Here is a 14965-nt window from a genome sequence, read left to right as displayed (position 1 = left end):
TACACGAACAACTTAAACATAAATACATGAACTATTTACAAAAATCATCCAGGGTTATGGTTTTCAATGCCAAAAGGCAGAAGACTCACGTGATTGCTTCTAATACTTATTTATTTTGGTTTTTCGAGACAGGGCTTCTCTGTGTAGCTCCCGGCTGTCCGGTAGACAGTTCTTTAGGTCATTCGCATATGTACTGTGAGGAGGGAGCGTGCACAGCCCTAACATCACAGGACAAATTAATTGAGATGGTTCTCTCTTTCCATCCTGCAGGTTCTGGGGACCAAAGCCAGGTTGTCAGGCTTGGCAACAGTGCCTTTACCTGCTGAGCCACCTCACCGGCTGGCATTTCCCAGTTTTTATCTCAACATCCACTTCCTCCATTAGTATATAAATACCCACCCACCAAATCCTGAAACCCTCCCAAAATAGCCCTCTAATACGTTGATTCCAGGATGGGGGCTGTGCCTCCGCTGCCTTGGCTGTGCTGGGATCACAGGCCAGGCCACCATGCCTGACCGTCACGCTGCTTCCCATCTGTTTCTGTTTCTGTTTTTCAAGACAGGGTTTCTCTGTGGTTTTAGATCCTGTCCTGGAACTAGCTCTTGTAGACCAGGCTGGCCTTGAACTCACAGAGATCCGCCTGCCTCTGCCTCCCGAGTGCTGGGATTAAAGGCGTGCACCACCACCGCCTGGCTTTGCTTCCCATCTTTTTGCCTTTTAGACAGTCTCTTCAGAACAGCTATTGCCCACACCAGTAAAAGATTAGGCTGAGACTGGCCACCTCAGCATCAGGAATGGGATCTGACTGACTTAAACTGGCAACTGGTTCCTATCCCTGTCACTGCCCTGTAATGGATACAGTGTTGACCTTGTGATCCAAATCCATACAATCAGAATGACAACAGGACTTTTGGCAGAAATTGTAAAACCCTCATCCCTTCGTGCTCTGGACAATATGACATGGACATTGTAGCCCCAGTGGGTGAAGATGGAAGTCTTGAAGTCAGAGTCCACAGTCAGAGGGTACACGGCAGAGAAACAGAGTCAGACTTCTGTAGACACTGCAGGGTCAAACCTGAAGCTTTTGCTAACGACACCAAGTAGAGTATGGTAGGCAAAGCTGTAATCTCAGGCTTTGGGAGATGGAGGGCAAAGGAAGGATCAGGGTTTGAAATCCTTCAGTTACACAACCAGTTCAAGGCCAATCAGAGAGAGAGGGAGGAAGGGAGAGAGAAAGAGGTGGAGGAAGGAAGGAAAGAAGGAAGGAAGGAAGGAAGGAAGGAAGGAAGGAAGGAAGGAAGGAAGGAAAAAGGAGAAAGGGAGGGAAGGAGGGAAGAAGGAAGGAAGGAAGGAAGGAAGGAAGGAAGGAAGGAAGGAAGGAAGGAAAAAGGATAGATGGAGGGAGAGAGAGAAGGAAGGAGGGAAGGAAGGAAAGAGGGAAGGAGGGAAGGGAGGGAGGGAGGGAAGGCAGGGTGTGGGTGTATTGGGATGGCTCATGTGGCAGCTGTGCTGCCGCCGAGATGGTAGCTTGAGTTGGAATTGTGGAACTGACATGGTAGGAGAGAATCTTTGATGGAGTTGTACTCTGACCCCCACATGCATGCTGTCTCATGTGTGCCTCCTCCAACACATATAAATGAGTAATGACAAAAATCAACCACAGCCAGGTGGTGGTGGTGGCACACGCCTTTAATCCCAGCACTCGGGAGGCAGAGGCAGGTGGATCTCTGTGAATTTAAAGCCAATCTGGTCTAAAAGAGCTAGTTCCAGGACAGGTTCTAAAACTACAGCGAAACCCGGTTTCAAAAAACCAAAAAAAAAAATCAACCACAAAAGCCTCATACATTACCACTTCTGGGTAGAACACTCAAGCACAGGTTAAGAGCCCTGGTTCTTCCACAGGATGGGGGTTCAGTTCCCAGTGTCCACACCGCGGCTCACAACTGCCTATAAGTCCAATTCCAGGGGATCAGACACCTTCACAGCAATACACATAAAATAAAGTTAAATAAATAATTAGGAGCTGGCTTCTTTGGGACCCATTCCCTATGGTGCGATGACTCGCTCAGCCTTGATGCAGTGAGGAGGAGCCCGGTTCTGCTTCAACTTGATCTGCCAGGTTTTATTGGGCGGTCTTACACTTTCTGAGGAGTGGATGGGGCGATGGGCAGGATTGAAGGAAGGTGGGGGGAGAGAAGAGGAGGAGAGGAGGGAGAGGAAACTGTGGTTGGTATGTAAAACAAAAAAAAAAATTAAAAATCCTTTCATTGCCCATAAACCACTTGACAGACACTGGCACTCAAAATATATACTGGCTGTTACAACTAGGGCACCAAATTATCAGAACATGATGGAGGTATCAGTGTAGTAATATGAGCGCGTTGGCGGGGCTGCGTCCCCAACACCCCAGCCGCCTGCTCGGCTAGCTTATGCCCGAAATAACAACACACAAACTGTATTCATTTAATCACTGCTTGGCCCATTTCTATCTAGGCTAATTCTCACATATTAATTTAGCCCATTTCTAATCATCTGTGTAGCGCCCCTAGGTGCGCTTACCGGGAAGATTCCAGCCTCTGTCCATCCTGGGTCGGAGCTTCATAGTGTGCATCTGCCTGGGAGCTGGGAGCATGGCGTCTCTCTGAGGCGTCTGCTCCCGAGAGGAGAGCTGTTGAGTCTGAGCTCACTTCCTCTTCCTCCCAGCGTTCTGTTCTGTTTACTCCACCTACCTATGTCCTAACCAATAAAATGGGCCAAGGCAGTTCCTTTATTAGCCAATGACCTTCCTCCATCATTTCCCCTTTTTCGGTTTAAACAAAAAAAAAGGCTTTAACTTTAACATAGCAAAACTACATATAACGAAACAGTTATCAAGTAAAAGTTACAATAATCTTTATCATAACTAAGGAAAACTATAACTATAACTAACTATTCTTAACTCCATCAAACTCCAGAAAGATACAATACTACCTAAGCAAACAAGAAAAAAGCAACTTTCAAACTCTAGAAATGACAGAGACATCTCGCTGCCTGGACAGTCACCCAAAGTTCCTCTGTACCGTTGGGGCATCCATCTTCAGCCTTCAGGCCCATGGTATCCAGCAGACATTTCCATAAAGCAGGAAAATTCAAAGTCAGTTCAGTCACTATCTGTTGTGTCCTGCAGAATGTCTCGCAGACTCTTTCATGAATCAGGAACCCCGAAAGATCATCTCACCTTAGGCAAGTTCAGTAGTCCTCTCTCTGCGGGTTCTCTGTGTCCAGTTTATGCAATAGTCCAGGCAAGAGCAGTTTCTTGCCCAAATGGCAATCAAACTCCATAAAGATCCTCTTCGATGCCCATCTTCTTCTTGAAGTAGATTGGTGCTGCCAGGAGCAGAGTATCTCATTGTCATGAAAAGTCCTCAGTTATTAAAACATTAAATGTCCTATTCTGTAATCTTTGAAAGACATGAAGAATGTCTATCTAAAATATATCTCTATATATCTAGAAAATCTAACTAACATGACTACAAGCTTTACTGTTATCGATGATTATCCATTCACAATACCTTAATCAAAATCAGAAACACTTATACATATAACAAAATTGACCTTAAAATCCATACCAATGCAAATTATTCATACCTATATTATTTCCCCCTTTAAATGTAAAAGAACATTTATAAACCATATTTGGGAACATGGGCACAGTTATTTCTCTCCAAACTGCTTCCTGCTGAATGGGGGCGCTGTTAATCAGATTATTTAGGGTGTAACCTGTGTGCCAGGTTTATCTCAGTTGGCAGTTGAGTGAAGTAATTTTTGAGGGCGTTCACAGGAACCTTTCGGGAGGTCGTGGTCTATCATACCAAATCGGGATAGATGCAATCCACAGGGTCTGGTCCTCTGTGAAAACAAAAGAAGACCCTCTCCAAAACATCATATCCTTAGACCCAAATTTTGAAATCATAATACCCTTATATCCATTCTGGTTTGGCCTGCCAGCCCATGTAATGAAATGTCTCTCTGTACTTAGCTCCTTCACAGTCAAAAATTTTAAAGAAAACACAATGTACATAATCCAGACTCTCTGTGAATTTTCCACTTTTACGTGGCTTATTTTTCTTTATTTCTTTTAATCTCTTAACTATCTGTACTCTGTCTCTTAAAAGACTTTACCTTTTTTTTAAACCATTAACTTTATTCTCTATATTCTTTTTCTTCTCTCTCCCAAGCCTACGTAATTCATCCAACAGTGTGACTCATTTAGTGGTCTGAATCTGTCCTATTGTGAATCTGCAATTTTTTACTATCCAGGAGCACTTTTGATTTGCGCCTTTAAATCACTAGGTGCTTAAGAATCTAAGTTGTGACATTCCTAGGTTAACTTTTTGCTTTTTGAGCGTATATCTTTGACCTGGAATAATTCTGTAGACCAGGCTGTCTTTGAACTCTCAGAGATCCACCTGTCTCTGCCTCCCAGGCATTGGGATTAAAGGTGTTTGCTACTACACCTTGAACTCACAGAGATCTGTTTGTCTCTGCCTTTTAGGCACTGGATTAAAGGCGTGTGCTACCACACCCAACTACTCTCTTCCTTATTTTTGTTTTTACTTTAAGAACTTGAACTTTTAGTGTGCATATATTTTCAACACACTGTAAACCATTTAGAAATTTTCATTGTCTTTGAATCTCTCTTTACTGTATATCTCTCTGTTTTTTGACCACATGAGTCTTTAATTTACCAAGCAATCTCAGTAGGACTAAAGGCGTGGCTTTGCCGGCTAGATGTAGCCCATTCCTTAGCTTTCCAGCCTCATGGCATTTCAAGGTCCCTGCCAGCAAGCAAGCTACAACAGACAACACTCAAGTCCTCTCTCGGTAGCCGGCCCTCCTGCCTCAAACAGTCAGAGTTTGCCCTGGCAGGATGGCCCAGAAAGCCGGCATTTTTAAACGGCGCAGCTTTTTTCCTGCTACGGCTGAAAACCGAAAAGCATGTGTTCAGCTTTTCGTCAACACCGTTTAAGTGTTTCGTGGCAGGACCTCTTAATGAGTTGCAAGCTTTGCAGCTAAAGCTGAGTCAGGAAGCCTCTCTTAGATGAGGCGCTTGCTTGCCTCTGGCAAGCAGAGTAGACCCGAGAAATTGTCATTATCAAGAAAACATGCTTTACTCTTTCCCAAGCTTTCTCAGGCTTTCAGTAGACTCAGTTAGCCACACGTCTGGGCGTCATTTGTTGTAATAAGGTCGGCGGGGCTGCGTCCCCAACACCCCGGCTGTCTGCTCGACTAGCTTATGCCCGAAATAACAACACACAAACTGTATTCATTTAATCACTGCTTGGCCCATTTCTATCTAGGCTAATTCTCACATATTAATTTAGCCCATTTCTAATCATCTGTGTAGCGCCCCTAGGTGCGCTTACCGGGAAGATTCCAGCCTCTGTCCATCCTGGGTCGGAGCTTCATAGTGTGCGTCTGCCTGGGAGCTGGGAGCATGGCGTCTCTCTGAGGCGTCTGCTCCTGAGAGGAGAGCTGTCGAGTCTGAGCTCATTTCCTCTTCCTCCCAGCATTCTGTTCTGTTTACTCCACCTACCTATGTCCTAACCAATAAAATGGGCCAAGGCAGTTCCTTTATTAGCCAATGACCTTCCTCCATCATATCAGAGACAGAACCAGAGAGTAGAGGACCGTGTGGCGTGAGAGGGGCTGAGTTGTTGCTGGTGCCGGCGTTCAGCTTGACTTGAGTATAACCAACTAGAACAGAGGCAGCCATAACTGCCTGCCCTTCTGTAGCCTTCCTGGAAAGTTTCTCAGCAAAATCAAACACAGTGGAAACTTGAATTTTTTTTTCTTTTACTTTTTGAGACAGGGTTTCTCTCTGTAGCAGCCCTGGCTGTCCTGGAACTCGCTCTGTAGACCAGGCTGGTCTTGAACTCACAGAGAATGCCTGTCTCTGTGTACTGAGTGTTGGGATTAAAGGCATGAGCCACCTCTACCTGGCTTGGAATTTGAAACTTTACAACTGCCTCCCAGCACCAGTACTGGGAACATGTTTGAATTTTTAAATCATTTATGGTTTGAAGGATCTTTCTCTTGTAGTTCAAGCAAGTCTGGAAGTCACTGAGTGACCCAGACTGGCCTCAAACTCAGACTGTTTCTGCTTCCTTGGGCACCTAAGTGGTCAGACGACAGTTTGAGTCACCATACTAGCTAGCACTGTCTTGTTTGTTCTGAGAGGATTTTGTTTTGTTTTGTTTTGTTAGAGACAGGGTCTGTGCACATATATGGTTGGCCTGGCTATGTAGACCAGGCTGGTCCCACACTCAGAGCTTGTTTTGTTAGAGACAGGGTCTGTGCACATATATGGTTGGCCTGGCTATGTAGACTAGGCTGGTCCCACACTCAGAGCTTGTTTTGTTAGAGACAGGGTCTGTGCACATATATGGTTGGCCTGGCTATGTAGACCAGGCTGGTCCCACACATAGAGCTTCACCTGTTTCTGACTCCTCTGCTGAGATCAAAACATGTACCTATCCTAACTTCGAAAATCATATATGTGTGTGTGCACACGTGTGTCACACTTGTGTGTGTGGACACACCCCTGTGCTTTCTGAAGTCAGAGGACAGCTTCAGGGACTCAGTTGTCTCTTTCTACCATATGAGTCCCAGGATGAAACCCCGGCTGTCAGCCTTTGTACTATACTAAGCTCATTTATCTATTGTGCCATCTTGAAAACGTAGGTTCTGGTCTTTTGATGGTCGCTGCAGCTGTACTGGTACAAACCGAGCAACACATGAACCTTCCGAAAGACTAGGGCTGATTTTCAAATGATGTTTTATTTGGGTCTGGACGGGACAGGGACATTCTAGCAAACCAGAAAGCCCTGGGTAGGTGGCAGGCTGCATTCCCACCAGGAGAGGCTTAAGGGTGTGAGGGGAAAGGTACAGACTAGAGGTCCTGGCCACTTCTCACTTCCTGGCTACATTGTCCTCTTTGGAACCTGCTTTGGAGGGAGCCCTGGAACTTTCCTCTGAGCCACTCTGAGAATGGATGCTGAAGCCCGCGTTAGAGGTGGCATACGTGTAGTAGGAGTCTGAGGCCATGATGTTGTTAATCTTCCAGCGTAACGAGGCCCAGGCCTCCACTATGTGGGGCCAGATGAGGCAGAAGAGGATGTAGAAGACCACCAGGCCCAAAAGCAGACTGCTGGACACCTGTGGGCACAGCACGGCAGTCATGGGTGTGCAGTGTGGGATGAACCCTCCTGCCCCGCCCTGTAGGGAAGCCTTTGACTGCCGCTCACGATGACGATAAAGAGGGACCGCTTGCCGCTGAGCGGTAGCCCATGAATGTGCAGTACGAAGATGAGCTTGTAGTCACAGTATGTGCTGGTGTCTACTCCTCTGATGAGGGAATGGAATCCAGAATTGAGTTAAGTTGTGTGGCATCATCCCATGGAACAGTCTCAGACACCCTCCCCGCATGCGCGCACGCACACACACACACACACACACACACACACACACACACACGGACTATATGCCTGGCTTACCTATTGCTCACCAACAACTTGAGGAAGAAATCAGGTGCAAAGATGCTTTGGGGAATGATGTCATGGCACGGGGAGTTCTCTAAACACAGCCACCTAGGAGTCCAAGTATAGGCAGCTGCAACACTTTACTTCAGTAAGCACCAGCTGAGTACAATCTCCATCTTCTCCAGGTTATTTGTCCCCTTTTTAAGGGTGCTGCTATGACTGAGCTGGGCGAGCACTCTACTGCAGAACCATGCCCACTGTCAACCCTTCCGTAGTGCCTTCCAGGCAAGGGTTCTCCCACTGAGTTGCTGCCTCAACCCCTTCACTGGTAAATGAAGCCAGAGCTCCCCCACTGAGCCACACCCCATTTAGGTCTCTGCCTTCTCCTGCCTACTCAGTCCACTCAAACAGAGACGCTGTCTGAGCACCTGCCAAGGGAACAGGCTGGTCCTTAACTGCCCGCTGCCTCGTTGTCTCCACCTGCCAATTCAGCCCCCTGCTGGGCCGAGTGCTTACTGGGATCCACCTTCATTCCTCCATCCCACAAGCAGGGTCTGGACACAAGCTAGGCACAAACTCGCATCTCTTCTCTTACTCCCTCTTGGCTTCTGTTCAGTAAACCTGAACTAAGGACAAACTTGGGTGCAGTTGGCTAATTTGTTCATTTGCCACCTTGTGGTATCATGGCTTTCTTTTCGTTGACTCAAAGATGGTTATCAAGCCCTTACAAGCTATCAAACTCCGCTAGAGTAGATTCAGTCAGTAACAGCTCCATTGAACTGGCAATGGATGCTGACCATGCATTGGTTTGTCCCATCTTCACTTAAAAAAAAAGTTATATTGGGGCTGGAGAGAGGGCTCAGAGGTTAAGAGTACTGCCTGCTCTTCCAGAAATCCTGAGTTCAATTCCCAGCAACTACATGGTGGCTCACAACCATCTGTAATGAGATCTGGTGCCCTCTTCTGGCCTGTAGGCATAAATGGAGGCTGAACCCTGTGTACATAATAAATAAATCAAAAAAAAGGATAACAACCAAAAATTATATTTAAAAAAGTTATATTGTATCTACTCAAGAGCTGTGTAAAGGGGAGAGAGACCCTTCAAGAGAGAGTAACAGCTTAGATTGGTCAGGATGGAAATGTAAGGTGATCTGCAGGCGGAGGGTCAAAATGGTGGGCAGTGCCAGCGAAGGCTCAACGTGGGAAAGGTATGGACGAGTCCAGAGGAGCCGACTGCCCCTCTGGAAAGAAAGGGCTTGGATAACCTTGCTGAGAAAGGAGAGCGTGAGGCAAGGCCTGAGGACAGAATATGGGACCCAGGCTTCCGGCAGAGCCTCCCTACACACATACAAAGGCTTGCCCTCCTTGGGAAACATAAACAGTGTGACTTCGGGAAAGCTCCTCAGAGACCACACAGGAGCACAGGGGATCCAGGGGGGCTCATGCAAAGAGCAAGGCCCAAATTCCAGAAAGCAGAGTACAACAACCATCATTTTGAGACAAGGCAGAGCTACAGAGTGAGACTCTGTGTAAAGCCAAATCAAACCGACAGGGTGCTGGGGAAGTGGCTCAGTTGGTAGAATGCTTGCCTGGCATTCACCAAGCCTAGCACCCCATAAAGTGGTCTGGGGGTACACACCTGTAATCTCAGAATTCAGGAGACAGAAATGGGAGAATGAGAACAAGGTCATCCTCAACTAGATGTAAATTCAAGGCCGGTCTGGGCTACATGAGAGGATAGCACCAAAACCAAACCAAACCAACCAAAAAAACAAACCTGGAGGGCAGAACTCTTGGGACTTACTCAATTCCCGGGCTCTGGTAGTTCATTATGTAGAACTTCTTGTCCGGAGTGGTTGTTTCAACCTTTGTTGTCCAGATGCGGCTATTGGTCCTGTGCAGGCCCCGATAATGTCAGGGTGGGTTGAGCACGATGCAGTTGTTGGCACCTAAGGGCGGGGCCCTGGTGGGCGGGGCCCTGGTGGGCGGGGCTGGAGCCTTGGCCTGTCTGTAGGGTCTAATCTGGGACACTGGGTGGGTGGGTAAGCTTTGCAGCAAGAGCAGCAAGAGTCCCCTGTTTAACTGGAAGTGGGAGGAGAGACCTGCAGACCGGACCCAACTGTGGACAGGGACCCCAGAGGGATTACTTGTCCAGTGGACTGTTGTAATGGTAGATTTCCTCTTCCGTGTAATCTCTGATGGTGTCCAATGTGGGACCGCCACCCACCACCAGCAGCAAGTAACTGCAGAATGAAGAGGGAAACACGGACCACCTAGGCTTCTGAACCCTGCATCTCCCTCTTCCTGTTTGTCAAGTACCTGTAGCCTCCAGCCAGCCTTTCCTCACCTGCCTAGGAAGCTGCCCGAAGCTCCCGTCACCATGTCTTGGATTAAGAAGAAGGGCTGAAACACTGTGGGTTGCAGAGGAGAAGAGGGGAGGAAGAAATTAGCTTTGTCCAGAGGGGAGCAGGAAGCAAGTGGAGGGGGAACTCGGGGTTGGAGCAGAAGGTGATGGGCTGTGGCGAAGGGAATGCAGGAGGGAAATGGCCAGGACAGGAGGGCAGTGGACGTGGGAGAAGGGATGGGACACACAGTCACGATAGAGAAAGCATGGCATCTCGAGGTTCGACATCGCACAGTCGAAATAGTGTTTGTTTAAGTCCCGGGAGTACATAATCGTGTAGGTGATGTCGAAGGCCAGGCGCTTGCCAGGGGGACAGCCGATTAACACTGGCACCATCAAATGACCCTGGGAAGGAAAAAGACCTCCTGCTGGGGGGTGGCAACTCCAGCCCTGTGGCAACTCCACCCAACCTTCCACTCCCAATACCAGGCCCAGTACCCAAGTTTCAGTACTTGCATGTTTGCCCCAAGGTATGTGGTCTGGAAGCATCGTCCAGAGGATCCCAACACCTGTGAGTAGGAGTGGCTGATGCTACGGATCCTAAGGGCCAGGATCCCATCCCTATACCCTCCCCCAGGCTTGGACCATACTTTAACCATCAAGGAAGTCTTCTTGAGGTTATATCCACTGAGGCCCTGATCATAGCAGACCTTTTTGTCCTTGACTGTAATCTGAGGTAAAGAAAGGAGAGGCTGAAATAGAGGGATATCCAAAAATGCCCTCGGATCCAGAGCCACTGGAAGACCCGATAACTGGGGCTCAGAGGGGGCTAATAAGATCTGTGGCTTTCCACTGACTGTGCAGAGGACCAGAGGGACAGCACCTGTGCTCCTCTCTGGCCTCCTCACCTTGTAGAGCACTGCTTTGCGGTTAATAAGGACCTCCTGATTCACAGATGCCTCAAGGCATTCGGGATCAGCCACTGCCACAGCCACTGCCATATTCTTATCTATCTGGTAGCCAGAGACTGTATGGGGAAGTGGGAGGGGCTTGAAGCCTGGAACCCACCCCCAGAGGCTCCCGGCCCCACCCTCGGTTGCCAAGTAGGCCCCGCCCACAGACCAGCGTTGGCGCTGAACTCTGAGGTGTCCCCGTGGGCTGACAGGAAGACGGTGAAGCTAAACGAGTTGCCCTTGTCCAGGAAGACAATCTCGGGCAGCCCGTGTTCTTTGGAGACGTTGTAGAGCTTTTTGTAGCTGCTCATGTCGATGTACATGCCTTCCGCTGCCAGCCAGTTGCTGGACAAGTAGAAGTAGTAATCCTGGAAGCGCCAGGTGGTCAGCCAGTGGATGCTGGATGGGACGCCAGCATTTCAGTGCTGTCCCTCCACCAATTCCCAACCCGTCCACCTACCTTAAACTGAGTTTTGTGTTCCCACCAGCGCCAAGTGGGATCGTGCACAGGGTCCGCGTAGGGCTGCGGGATGGTCAGACACCATGAGGTGACTGGGAGGAGGCAGACAGCTAACTCTAGGATTGGTTTCGGCTCATAGCTCAGAGTAGGAGCTGAACCCCAGCCCGCCCCAATACCCGTCTTCCTGTGTCTTGCGAGCTTGTTTCGGGGCCAGAAACCTTGCTTGTGTTTCCAAAGAAGCAGCCCAGGAAGTTTTCACTGAACCGTGGTCTGATCGGACTAGACTGGCTGGCCAGTGAGTCTCACTGTTCAAGTCCGTCTCTGCCTCCCCAGGGCCGGGATTAGAGACCAACCCAGCCCTCACACACAGCTTTTTCTGTGGGTGCCGTGATTCGTACTCAGGGTTTGTGCATCATCTCCCCGGTCCCTTGTTTTGTTCTATGTCTGGTTGGTTTCGGGTTTTTTGTTGTTTGTTTTATTAATTTTATTTTATTGATACAGGGTCTCACTACATAGCCTGGCTGTCCTCCAGCTCAGCATGTAGACCAGGTTCTGTTGGCCTCTGCCTCTAGAGTGTCCGGGTAAGGTATAAGGGCTGCACATCAGCCCTCCCCACACATTTCACAGACACAAACAACTTTTTTTTTTTGTTTTTGTTTTTGTTTTTGTTTTTTCTTCAAGATAGGGTTTCTCTGTAGCTTTGGAGCCTGTCCTGGAACTAGCTCTTGTAGACCAGGCTGGTCTCAAACTCACAGAAATCCGCCTGCCTCTGCCTCCAGAGTACTGGGATTAAAGGTGTGTGCCACCACCGCCCGGCACTTTTTTTTTTTTAAATGGCAGGGTCTCATGTAGTCAAGGCTGGTCTTGAACTTCTGATCTCTGAGCTTTCTGCCTCCACCTCCCAAGTGCTGAGATTATAGGCATGGGCCAGCATGTGTAACCTAAACCTGGCTTCTTGATTTTTAATCCAAGGGCCTCACCCCTAAGAACCACTCTGAAGTCCAGCTCAAACCTTTTGCCTCTGCCCCGTCATCCTCTGAGTGTTTGAACTTCAGGCTCTAATCTGGCTGCACTACCCCGTCAAGCTCACCCCTCCAGGTGCCCACCTTGTCATACTTGGAGTGGAGCCACAGCAGGTAATAGATGAGCCCTTGATAGACAGCAAGTGTCCTATTATTGTGGAAGCCCTGGGACTCGGAGACCAGAGGTGGTGGAGCATGGTAGATCTCCTGACGTGAAAGATGCTGTGTTTTGGGCAGGTCACGTAGACGCATCACCTTGAAAGGGCACATATGGGAGAAGGCGAGCATCCTGCGGTTCCTGGGCAGCAGTGGGCATACAAGGGGAGATAGATGCTGATACCTCTGGAATATCAGGAGCGTCCCCAGATCTTTATTTCCCCACTTCTGAGTTGCTAGTTCCCTAAATTTATCCTGGCTTGTAGCAAACTCCGTTCAGACCCTCATGTTCGGCACTCTCTGACCACACTCTGGTGGCTGTCTCTCAGACGAGAGCCGCCTCCTCCACCTTCAGTTCCCCAGGGATCTCTACTCAAAGTCTTCTCCACTCAGCCCAGTTAGGTCCCTTGCCTTGCTTCCACCCCAACCAACCGCCATGTGCTTTTCTGGTTCCACCCTCTGCAGGTGCTTAGAAGCCCCCTCCCCCAGTCTCACTAGTAGCCCAGAGTAGCCTTGAACTGCAAATTCTTTTGTAACCTTGCTCTTGCTGAGAATGCAGCCATCAACCATTGCTGAAGTCTGTCGGTTACTGAAGGACTAGATGCCGGTCCTCTTTAGGGCTTTTATGAGTGAGTAAGGCTATCTCCTCTAAGTTCCCTTTCCCACTTCCTCCTCATAATTCCCCTGCACCCTCTCACCATGGCCCCCTCCTCCCTGATGACCAGCCGCACCACATTCCTCCTTTGAGCTTTGCTCCATGCAGAGCGCCCAAGCATCTGCATCCCAGGCGATCCTTAGGGTGTCTCTTGCTCCTGCCCCTTGCCTGGGAGCTCTCAGACCTTTTCAAGGGCCCCATCTTCTCACCCATCCTTCAGCAGTATCTGGGGGTTGTTCTGCTCAAACAGCAGCACCTGCGCCACGGGCAAGATCCTCTTGACCAATCGTTTATTCCCGGTGGCGTGAAGATATACCAACTGGGGCAGAAGCAGGCAGGTAAGCTGGTGGGAACCTCCTTGTGGTCCCCACCTGCGCCCCATCTCCGCCCTACCCTCCACCACCCTCGGTTACCTGGTAGAGCTCCCCATCTTCATAGAAGATGGAGACCAAGAACTCTTGGTCTGCATAGAGGGAAGACTGCTGCATCTTCTGTAGGTTAAAGAAGATGCTCCAGCCTCTGGATGGGACCAGGCGGTAGACATCATAGCCACCTTCCAGGAAGTACCAGATCTGTGGACCAGCAGCCGTTACCCTCTCTGAGTTCCAGGGCCCAGTTACAGATAAAGCTTCTACTGACATTATCTTGGGATCCCTTAAGGGTGTTCACCGTGACAGGACAGGAGGGTTTGGTGGTGAACAAGGAGGGCTTGGGGAGAACAACAGGGTAGCTCACCTCATCTGTTTCTGTGACAAAAGCCATGTCTCCTTGGTAAGAGTTGACCATGTATTTGATGGTGGAGTCCTTGGGGAAGTCCGCCAGATAAATGAAGTGTAACCTATTGTAGCTGGAAAGACAGAGAGAGGGAGCCCAGAGAATGGGGACAGGCCAGTGTCCTTGGACGCCTGCATCTCCCATAGTCTAGCACAGGACTCACTGTCTGCAGGTGCTGTAGACAATAGTGAAGGGACCCCTAATGCCAGTGTCAGCTTCCACCATGCATTGGAGTGTCCTTGTGCCCTTAGATCCCCAACTTCTTTTCTCTGATCTTTTGGGATCCCAGGACCCAGCTCTCTGGCCTAGGACTTCAGTAAAAGTACCATCTTACCTACAAATGAAGTCCCAATGTCATACAATCTGAGCCCTGGATCCAGACATGCTTAAAGCGGACTCTCAATCATTTTAAATAGATTCTTTGTGCTTAAATAATTTTTTAAAGATTTATTCATTATGTATAGAATGTTCTTCCTGCAGGCTACAAGAGGGCACCAGATCTCATTACAGATGGCTGTGAGCCACCATGTGGTTGCTGGGACTTGAACTCAGAACCTTTGGAAGAGCAGTCCAAGCTCTTAACCTCTGAGCCATCTCTCCAGCCTTCCCCCTGCCCCCCTTTTTTTAGTTTTTCATGACAGGGTTTCTCTGTGTAGCCCTGGCTGTACTGGAACTTGCTCTATTGACCAGGCTGGCCTTGAACTCAGAGATCCACCATCTCTGCCTTCCAAGTCCTGGGATTAAAGGCCTGCACAACCGCTGCTCGCACTTCCTGCTCTTACAGGTAAGGTCCAAGCACCCTTTGACTCCAGCCCCAGGGTTTCTAATGCCCTCTTCTGGCCTCCATGGATACCTGTACTCCTATGTGTAGGCCACCACAAAGACACACAGACATACACATAATGAAAATAAAATAAAACTTTACTGGGTGTTATGGCACATGCCTTTAATCTCAAGCACTGGACAGAGGCAGAGGCAGATGGATCTCTGTGAGTTCAAGGCCATCCTGGTCTACATAGTGAGTTCCAGGACAGCAAGGGCTACATAGTGATATCTGTCTCAAAAACAAACAAATAAAAAT

At 48.8% G+C, this 14965-nt stretch overlaps 1 protein-coding gene across 4 annotated transcripts in view; it reads right to left on the bottom strand.

The window, feature by feature from the left end:
* Nucleotides 1-6834: 6834 nt before the first annotated feature.
* Nucleotides 6835-14965, bottom strand: part of Catsperg (catsper channel auxiliary subunit gamma) — a 29169-nt gene continuing 21038 nt past the window's right edge. For 3 of the 4 annotated variants that reach the window (XM_075986192.1, XM_075986181.1, XM_075986201.1), the window contains 16 exons: nucleotides 13846-13957; nucleotides 13524-13682; nucleotides 13320-13429; nucleotides 12384-12597; nucleotides 11278-11340; nucleotides 10987-11185; nucleotides 10773-10891; nucleotides 10515-10595; nucleotides 10377-10433; nucleotides 10113-10269; nucleotides 9868-9931; nucleotides 9668-9763; nucleotides 9325-9414; nucleotides 7536-7628; nucleotides 7287-7386; nucleotides 6835-7197 (listed from right to left, as the gene is read on the bottom strand). In XM_075986192.1, the coding sequence (XP_075842307.1) occupies nucleotides 6952-7197; nucleotides 7287-7386; nucleotides 7536-7628; nucleotides 9325-9414; nucleotides 9668-9763; nucleotides 9868-9931; nucleotides 10113-10269; nucleotides 10377-10433; nucleotides 10515-10595; nucleotides 10773-10891; nucleotides 10987-11185; nucleotides 11278-11340; nucleotides 12384-12597; nucleotides 13320-13429; nucleotides 13524-13682; nucleotides 13846-13957 (1960 nt within the window). In that variant the 3' untranslated portion in view covers nucleotides 6835-6951. The remainder of the gene's footprint in view (nucleotides 7198-7286; nucleotides 7387-7535; nucleotides 7629-9324; nucleotides 9415-9667; nucleotides 9764-9867; nucleotides 9932-10112; nucleotides 10270-10376; nucleotides 10434-10514; nucleotides 10596-10772; nucleotides 10892-10986; nucleotides 11186-11277; nucleotides 11341-12383; nucleotides 12598-13319; nucleotides 13430-13523; nucleotides 13683-13845; nucleotides 13958-14965) is intronic. The other variant, XM_075986211.1, reaches the window with a different exon arrangement.

Source organism: Microtus pennsylvanicus, chromosome 1 (genome assembly GCF_037038515.1).
Source record: "Microtus pennsylvanicus isolate mMicPen1 chromosome 1, mMicPen1.hap1, whole genome shotgun sequence".
NCBI classification, from domain to species: Eukaryota; Metazoa; Chordata; class Mammalia; order Rodentia; family Cricetidae; genus Microtus; species Microtus pennsylvanicus.
Note: the sequence above shows the minus strand (reverse complement) of the source record. Positions and strands in the feature narration are given on the sequence as shown.